The 9,524-nt window shown below is 36.7% G+C and overlaps 1 protein-coding gene across 4 annotated transcripts in view; it reads left to right on the top strand.

Annotated features, from left to right (window-relative positions):
- TTC17 (tetratricopeptide repeat domain 17) overlaps positions 1-9,524 on the top strand; it is a 142,085-nt gene that overhangs the window by 40,408 nt on the left and 92,153 nt on the right. For all 4 annotated transcript variants that reach the window (XM_017529412.1, XM_017529413.2, XM_017529415.1 and 1 more), the window contains exons 6-11: positions 796-905; positions 1,447-1,591; positions 2,038-2,177; positions 4,250-4,410; positions 6,090-6,202; positions 8,585-8,731. In XM_017529412.1, the coding sequence (XP_017384901.1) occupies positions 796-905; positions 1,447-1,591; positions 2,038-2,177; positions 4,250-4,410; positions 6,090-6,202; positions 8,585-8,731 (816 nt within the window). The remainder of the gene's footprint in view (positions 1-795; positions 906-1,446; positions 1,592-2,037; positions 2,178-4,249; positions 4,411-6,089; positions 6,203-8,584; positions 8,732-9,524) is intronic.

Below are 9,524 nucleotides of genomic sequence, written 5' to 3'. Positions count from 1 at the left end.
TTAATTATTCCCCATAGTATACATTTTTAATAGTAGAATTGTGGGAGTCAAAGGGTAAATGTAATATACATTAATTTGTATGTTAATATACATTTTTAAAGCTTTTTACATACATGTCAGATTGTCCCCCTGAACTGCTGTAGTAGCTTAACATTTCTATAGTTTAAAATCTAAAGTTAATATCCAGTAAGTATTGGCATTCTTTTTAGTCTTTGCCACTTTGTAAAAGGAAAACTTGTATCTTTTAAATTTCTATTTCTTTGTGAAGTTATACATTTTACATACTTTTTAGCTGTTTCATTATTTGAGTTGTGTGTTCATGTTTTTCACCCTTTTTCCTCTTTTTCTGTCTTTATATTTAGAGTAAACCTGTTTAAGTTTGTGGCTTCACTCAGATATTACATAAATGGAAAAATATTTTAAATGTTAATTTCAGGAATTTCATATTGGAGCTATTTCTAAGTAGATTAGATCTTTTGACTTAACTTCTGAATAGAGCCCACCCAACAAGTTGTGGTCAGTTGGTGGGATTTTCAGTTTTACTTCCCTCTTGGAATAAGCTGGAGTTGGATGGTCTTTATATGAAGATCACACCATAATATGCATTCTCAGCTGATGATTAGAATGCTGTTAGTTTCTTTGCACTGTGTCCTCTTCTTTATCATTGCTTTCATTAGTCTTGTTCTTCTTCATCTTGAATTTTGGAAGAGCCAGAATATTAAAGGTGCTCTTTTTGAGCATTCTAAATTAAACTGTTTTGAGTCGTGTTTGCAATTTTACTTTTTTAATCTCTAGAACTCTTCCTCATGGGTACTGTATAACATGGCGTCATTTTACTGGAGAATTAAGAATGAGCCGTATCAGGTAGTGGAGTGTGCCATGCGAGCGCTTCACTTCTCTTCCAGGTAAGATTCCTCCTCTTCTGGACCTGATTTTCCTGGTTTTCCACATTCCTCAGGACTGTTAAAGAAACAATACGTAAGAAAACAATCAGAAGCAGCATTGCATTTTATACTTTTCTCCATCCCTATTCAAAGAAATTAGCCCACCACCAAGAAAAAAAGAAGAAAAATCACAGATGTCAAAAAGTTTGAAGTGATAATTGTGTAATATACTTTGCATTTCCATTAAGGAAACAATGTGTTACATGGGTGTCCTGTGATTCACGTTAGACTTGAATGGAATTATCATAAACTAAATTTAACTTTTCTTAAAGCAAATATAAGCCCTAAATTGTAAAATCTTACAGTATCTGCCTGACCTTTTTTTTTGTGACAAAATTTGTAGCTATCAGGTTAAGAACCATCAATAATGTAAAAACGAAACACTGTGATTATCTATTTTTGCCACCTATATCTTATTTTCCTAAGCACAAGTAACTTTGAATGTCATTTTTCCTTGTCAAGTAGTTCTTCATGATCATGGAATATGTGCTGCTTTCCTTAGGCACAATAAAGACATTGCCCTGGTCAATCTGGCAAATGTTCTACACAGAGCACACTTCTCTGCTGATGCTGCTGTTGTGGTCCATGCAGCTCTGGATGACAGTGACTTCTTCACCAGCTATTATACCTTGGGGAATATATATGCAGTAAGTACTACTTTTTGTTTCATGAGACACGCTAGTTGCCACTTTCTTTTTTTTCTCTCCCCCCTCAGTGGAATGTTACTTTTTTCGGTTCCTCTTTTGGTGTGAATAATAGAAATGAAATTAGGAGGAAGAAAAATTCTCAGCACAATAGTGTAATTGTTCTATCCTCTTGCCAAAAAAAATAATAATAATTAAATTGGAATTTGAAACTTTTAAAGAATACACCTTTTAAGGTCAGCAATATCTTCCAATGAAACCATCCTATAGTTTATCTTAATATTGTAGGGATGTGGTCGCTGATCAAAGCAATGGTCATTGGAGAGTAAAATCCAGGTGTGATCTCATAAATCATTAGAGGATTTGGACAGATGCAACCAGGCCATGGCTAACATTTCTTCGCCTTGTGTATTATGTGTATATATGTGTGCTTGTTTTTGTCTCTTCAGATGCTTGGGGAATATAACCACTCAGTGCTCTGTTATGACCACGCTTTGCAGGCCAAACCTGGGTTTGAGCAAGCTATAAAAAGGAAACATGCTGTTCTATGTCAGCAAAAACTGGAGCAGAAATTGGAGGCTCAACATAGGTAATTAAGAGGAAAAATTTCACTCAGGCACTAGCACTATAGAACCTTAGGTTAAATCTGTGTAGGAGATCAGTGTTCATTTGGTATTTGGAATTAAGAAAGAAACCTCTTCACTACTGCAAGTCCTATCCATTTCCTCCAAGTCCTGGTGGTTGTGTAGAGGAATATATTTTTTGGTCTGTTTGTTTGTTTGAGACAGAATTTCACTCTTGTTGCCAAGGCTGGAGTGCAATGGCACGATTTCAGCTTACATAACCTCCACCTCCCAGGTTCATGCAAGTCTCCTGCCTCAGCCTCCTGAGTAGCTGGGATTACAGGCATGCACTACCACGCCCGGCTAATTTTGTATTTTTAGTAGAGACGGGGTTTCTCCATGTCGATCAGGCTGGTCTCGAACTCCTGAACTCAGGCGATCTGCCCGCCTTGGCCTCCCAAAGTGCTGGGATTACAGGCGTGAGCCACCACGCCTGGCCTGAGGAATATCTTTAATTGTATGGATTCCTGCAACTAGAGAATATTTGTAGTAAAAACTGTCATTTAAATCTTTACAGTTTTGATCATCAATTACTTTTATGAAGTCAGATGGGGATGGAGAGACTGGAATACTTACAGCTTTGTTGACTACGTTTTTATTTCCATGGAATATACTAAGTTTCAGTAAAATCACTTACATGTACAATAGTTGATCTTTCTCTTCTTGGAGAGAGGTGGTGACTCCTAGGGTTGGCCTATTGTTAAGGTAGTTAAATGACATCAAGAGACATTATTTGACCCAAATTTTCTTCATAATTATGTGTTAGGTTGTACAGTAATGGAATTCTATTGTATTTGATCCTTGAGGTATAATAAATTAAAAAGCATTTCCTTTCATCAATAGGGCTAGTTAAGAAACTTCACTCAGAAGTGAATTCTTTATATCTCAGAATTAGCTGTAATATTTGAGTTTACTTTGGTTATTAAGGAATTAAACAGAAATTTAGAACTCATTAAATTTTGTATTTGCTTATTTTCCAATCTATTTAAAGCATAATGTGGTAGGAAGTAAAAAGGATGACAGCTTGCTTATTTATAACTGGTTTCTGTTATACCTGGCTGAGCTTTTTCCAATATCATGCTCTTAATAATTGAACTGGCTCTATCTTATACCGTCTGTATAGCTCCTAAAGTCCCTGTGTGTTACAGTGTGTAATAGTCAGTAAGGGTTTTGTGATTAAATATGATCGGGCAGCTGATTTACTGAAATCAGTTGGTGAACCATATTCCTTTCTAAGCATAATTTCTGTGGTTTTCCTGGTCTGTAACCAATAAGCTGAAGTATGAAAGCAAAGTACCTTGGCCCCTAACTCTTAACTTTGTTTTTAAGCAGATTCGAGGGAAAAACTGACAAGGAGGAAAGGATTCTAGAAAGACTTTGAATGTTGGTGGTACTGACACAAATTTTGTAGAGAGAAACAGAGTTGTTAAATATGTAAACTTGTATGTTGTCATGTATTGTTTATGGCACCTGAAAAATGCAACATACCATTTGATGTCAGGATAGTGGTATTCCTAGGTGTCATGGTTGATGCCTGCAATCCCAGTTATTCTGGAGACTGAGGCAGGGTGGAGAGGAGGAATCACTTGAGGCCAGGAGTTCAAATCTAGCCTGAGTGACATAGCAAGACCCAGTTTCTAAAAATAAATTAGCCAGGCATGGTGGTATGTGCCCGTAGTTCCAGCTACTATTCAGGAGGCTGAGGCAAGAGAACTCTTTGTGCCCAGGAGTTGTGCCCTGGAGTTGAGCCCAGGAGTGCAAGGCTGCAGTGAGCTACAATCAGGCATCTGGATCCAGCCCTGACAGCAGAGTGAGACCCCATTTCTTTAAAAAAAAAAAAAGTTTGGGAAGAATTTCACATTTATCTTTTTGCCTTGTTATTCTTGAACTGGTGGTACAGGGTTGTACTGTATGTTAAATAAAAGGAAAAACACAGTAATCGTTGCTGCGAACCAGAAAAAAAGGTATGTGTTTAAGTGGGATTAAAATTTTATAACTTTATAGCTCTAACTTTTTCCTGGTATTAAAACATGTTAAGATCTCTCCAGCGAACACTGAATGAGTTAAAGGAATATCAAAAGCAGCATGACCACTACCTGAGACAGCAGGAAATCCTAGAAAAACATAAACTGATTCAGGAGGAGCAAATCTTAAGAAATATCATTCATGAGACTCAGATGGCAAAAGAGGCACAATTAGGTAAGTAGTGACTCCAAGTAATTGAAGACAAGTTAGGAAATTCACTTCTAGCATGCTTTACTATCATAGCTTTCTTATAGCCTTAAAGAAGTATGAAGTAGTGTTTATAACTTCCCTACATCGTGAAATCATGATTCATCACCGTTGGTATACCAAGAGGCCTGAGGAGCTGGTTTGGTCCCCCTTGCATTTTTCAGATTTACATTTTGAAATAAAAAACAAGTCTAGTCAATCCTAGAAGTCTTAACAGTTAGTTGCCTTTTGTGTTCAACATCAGTTTGGGTTTTTTTTCCAACTTTAATATGCATGTTAGTCTCCTGGAGATCTTGTTGAAATGCAGATTATGATTCAGTAGGTCTGAAGTGAGGCCTGAGAGTCTGCCTTCCTAATAAGCTCCTAGGTGATGCCTGTTGCCGTAGGTCTAAAAACTGTACTATGGGGTAACAAGGCGTTACAGTAAGTGAATATGAGCCAGACCCACCCTAGAAACAACCTACCCATACTCCTTTTTTTCTTGCTGTCTTAAAAACAGTATTTTAGAAGTAAAATTTTAGACTGGAATTCTTTTTCTTTTTTTTTTGTGACAGAGTCTTGCTTCATCACCAGGCGCCAGGCTGGAGTGCAGTGGAGTGATCTCGGCTCACTGCAACCTCCACCTCCCGGGTTCAAGCAATTCTCCTGCCTCAACCTCCCGAGTAGCTGGGACTACAGGCACGCATCACCACACCCAGCTAATTTTTTTGTGTTTTTAGTAGAGACGGAGTTTCACCATGTTGGCCAGGATGGTCTTGATCTCTTGACCTTGTGATCCACCCACCTCGGCCTCCCAAGCGCTGGGATTACAGGTGTGAGCCACAGCACCCGGCTAGACTGGAATTCTTGACCTGTGTCCAATGGATGAGTTTCAAAGGGTTCTAAAATCCTCTCCAAAATTATATGTAGAATGTGTATGTGTCCAATTTTATTTTCCTGGGAAGAGGGTATATAGCTTTTATTAAAATCTCTTAAGCATCTGTGATCCAAAAAATAGAACCACTGGTTTATAGGAACTTGGGTTGGCATGAGAGTAATGCTTTGGTTATATCTAGAATGTTTTGTTTCTGATTACAAGGGAGCAGATCTGACAACTCAACAGCAGAGAAAATAGAATCTCTTAATTATATCCTTCTCCCCTGATAAATAAGTTGGTCAAGAAAGCCTGTAAACCGTTGACCGTTAGCTGTGACCATTTATAGTTCATTTTGCAATTCCCTTAACAAGTTTTCTTTGCTATTTTGAGTGTAGAGTCTAATCAATCCTCGGGATTATTTACTGCCCATTCTGCTGAAATACAACCAGAGAAACAAAATTATGAAGTATATAAAGCAAATTCTCTCCGGAAAGATGGCCAAAGTCTCTTAAAACTATATAATCAATAGATTTTATAATCATAGAGCATAATTGCTGAAAGATATCTCAGTAATCATCTAGTGTAATTCCTTTTTTTTATAGGCGGAAAAACCGGTACTTCTTAGAATGATTTGATTAACCATTAATGAGTATTTCTCTATATAAGTACATCCTATATAAGTGATCTGCTAGGCTATGAGGGATACAGAGTTGATACTAAATGACTTAGTCTAAGAAAATCACATTTATTGTTGACCTTGCTCATCATTTGTGTAATTTCCTTATTCCAGGAAATCATCAGATATGCCGACTGGTCAACCAGCAGCATAGTTTACATTGCCAGTGGGACCAGCCTGTACGCTATCATCGTGGAGATATCTTTGAAAATGTGGACTATGTTCAGGTCATTTTCTTGGTCCAATCTAGTTCTTACAAACTTTTGCTTTATAAAATTTTTTTTGAATTTTTGTGTTTCCCCTTGATTCCTTATATATTTGACCTCTAAAATTTGTGATTGTCATTTAGATCTTTAAGATTTTGAGGTTGGGCACAGTGGCTCACGCCTGTAATCCCAGCACTTAGGGCGGCAGAGCCAGAAAGATTGCTTGAGCCCAGGATTTCAAGACCAACCTGAGTAACTTGGTGAAACCCCATTTCTACAAAAACATACGTAAATTGGCAGGCATGGTGGCATGCACCTGTAGTCCCAGCTACTCGGGAGACTGAGGTGAGAGAATCACCTGAGCTCTGGAGGTCAAGGCTGCAGTGAGCCCAGATCATGCCATTTGCACTCCAGTCTGGGCAACAGAGCAAGACTGTGTCTCAAAAAATAAATAAATAAAAATAAGAGAGAGAGATTTTGAGTATCTGTTATGTATATGAAGTCAGATTTTATAGAGAGTACTCAGTAACTCCATGAATGCTTTCTGTTTCTCAAAGTACCATCTACATATTTATATGCACATACATTTGATTCTTTTCTCCTTTACCGTGAGAGCTAGAATTGGACTATTATTGTTGAACTCAAAGCTTTCATCTCCCCACTTTACTATTAGAGTAAGACGTATTTAAAATTTGAGAGCGACCATGCTATTTGTTTCCTGAAGTAATCAGTCCAATTATGTTGCCTCAACCAACACCAACAACAAAATACTCATTATCAACAGAAAATCTTTGTTAAGCACACTGCCAGATGTGTGCTTTCTCTCACTTTCTGTCTCTATATACATATATGCACACACATATACATATATAGAATCCTAATCTATATAGTTGGGAAGAAATAACAAATACAATGATACCAAATAGTATATAATTGTTATTGAATAAGTGATACAGACAGCAAGTACAACCAGAATTCTGACTATCAAAAAAAAAAAAGGGATACAAAGACTGAAACTTTTTGAGCACTGACATGATGCCCAAAAGAAATCAGATTTCACATTTTTTTATTGGGATGCTCAACAGGTAAGTGTAATAAAATATTCCAAAATCCAAAAAAATCTCAAATCTGAAACACTCTTGGTCAAGCATTTCAGATAACTGATACTCAATCTGTGTTAGAAATAAAACAACATTTATCCTATCTTAGAGAAAACTCATCATGTCCTTAATTGTAGATGCAGAAATTTCCAGCAGTAACTAATTAACATAACTAAGGAGAGCAGCCATAGGAGGACAAACCACAAAAACTTAGAACTCTTTAATCTGGAAAAAATCTGACTGCATTTGGAAAATAAGAGACAAAAATTAAGAAGCCATTTAAAAGGGGAAATAGTGATAGGGACCAAAAGTTTCCTATGAGTGTTGTAGACCAGCTCCCAGCAATATCTCATGTTTGGTTTTCAAGAGAAAGCATAAAGGAAGACCAGATTCACACCCTCTGGGATTGTAGCTCCCTGTCTTAAAACCAAGCATTTTAAAGGGAAAAACGGGGGTGTTTAGAAATGAAATAGATTGAAACCCAGTGTATCCTTTGGACTTTTTGTTGGTTTTAGGACAAACCATTTGAAAGAGTGTAGCTTCCAATAGTCTGTATTCATAAAATTGTATCACCACTATATAATGAAAGACTCCATTCCTAGTCCTAAAGACCTAGAGCTACAAATTCATCATATTCATTCCTTTTTCTTATGTCTTTCCTACCCCATCCCATCCCCAGTCCCATTCTCATTATCTAGCAAGGTTTCAGAAACACAGAAGCACCTTGTAAGTATATCCAACATTGTTCCACCTTGCTCTGAAGAAAGGCTCTATATGCTTGTGTTCTCTCATCTTCTAGGTTACCCTTTCACCCCTATAACTTTTCATTGTAATTGATTGTACAATAGTCTATAATCCTTAAGTAATAGTTGTAAAACTCTTAAGACCACTTTATTAAGTTCCCTTGCATCTACCCACACACAGCACGCTAATTTTAGTGTGGTGAGCATTTTAGTGTAGGAAGAAAAGGGGAATAATGAACCAGATTTCCAAATTAGCTAATTATTAACCTAAAGAGACAAATCATAAAAATGAAGCAAAGGGACAGGAAAACGACCTATGCCATTTTTCTCAAACTTCAATGGCAAAGTTATTGAAAGTTACTAACTATGCATTATCCATGAAAAAATATAGTTGGGGCATAGTTCTTAAAATTAAAAGATCCAGTTGCTTTATTACTGAGCTACTTTCTGATTTTCTACTAATTTTGAGTATTTACTGGCTTTTTTTGGTGTGAGTTAAATTATAGTCACAACTCCTTTTCCACTTTCAATTTGATTGAACTTTTTGTTTCATTTTCTAGTTTGGTGAGGATTCATCAACCTCCAGTATGATGTCTGTGAACTTTGATGTTCAATCAAATCAGAGTGATATCAATGATTCGGTCAAGTCTTCTCCCGTAGCCCATTCTATTCTCTGGATTTGGGGCAGGGACTCTGATGCATATAGGGTAAGTTAATAGACGATGATGAAGGAGTTTTCTCAAACTGGCAAGATCCATTAAAGCAGTGGCCCTTAACCTTACTGATTAATATGGCCTCAATGACTGTCGAGATTAGTTCAGCAAATGTTTGTTACATTTCTATTAGAAGGAAGCCATTCTGCTAGGTAGTGAATGAGTAAGACGCAGTCTCTGCTTGAGTTTTTCCCAATCAAGTAGAGTAGATAGACACACTGACTTCAATTCAAAGCTTTATTCTGAGTATTATTACCAACCTTAACAAGTTTTTAAACTTTACCCAAGTATATGTTTTTTATACTTCACTTACTTAATCAGCATTCTTTTATTGAGCTCCCACCGGTGTGCCAGACTAATACTAGCAGTATAATAGATAACCCCTTTGCTCTTCTGCAGCCTACATTCTAGTAGGAGATACAGACAATAAAGAAGTTAGTACATGTGCATTTCTAGACCAGCTAAGAAAGAATGGTAGGTTTGCTGAGGCAAATACCAAGGTAGGGGGAAAGAGACTGTATATTTTACTCACCATTAAATTTTCAGAATTTAATCAAGTGTATAACAGAATTAAATGGCCATTTGGATTTAATTATATGTAATATAAATCCCCTAAAGTTTGATAGCTTCAAGATGTAAGCTTAGTAAACCTCTGGTACATCTTATTTATATTTAGAGAAAATGAACATTTTCTAAATCATAAACCAATTGTTAAACTTTGGCATTGACAGAGACCTTAGTTCAGGGAAACATAGTGCTCAATGCCAGTTTTTTAAGCTTATGTTTG

The sequence above is a fragment of the Cebus imitator genome, unplaced genomic scaffold (genome assembly GCF_001604975.1).
Source record: "Cebus imitator isolate Cc_AM_T3 unplaced genomic scaffold, Cebus_imitator-1.0 Scaffold58, whole genome shotgun sequence".
In the NCBI taxonomy this organism is placed as follows: Eukaryota; Metazoa; Chordata; class Mammalia; order Primates; family Cebidae; genus Cebus; species Cebus imitator.
This window is presented reverse-complemented; position numbering and strand designations above follow the sequence as displayed.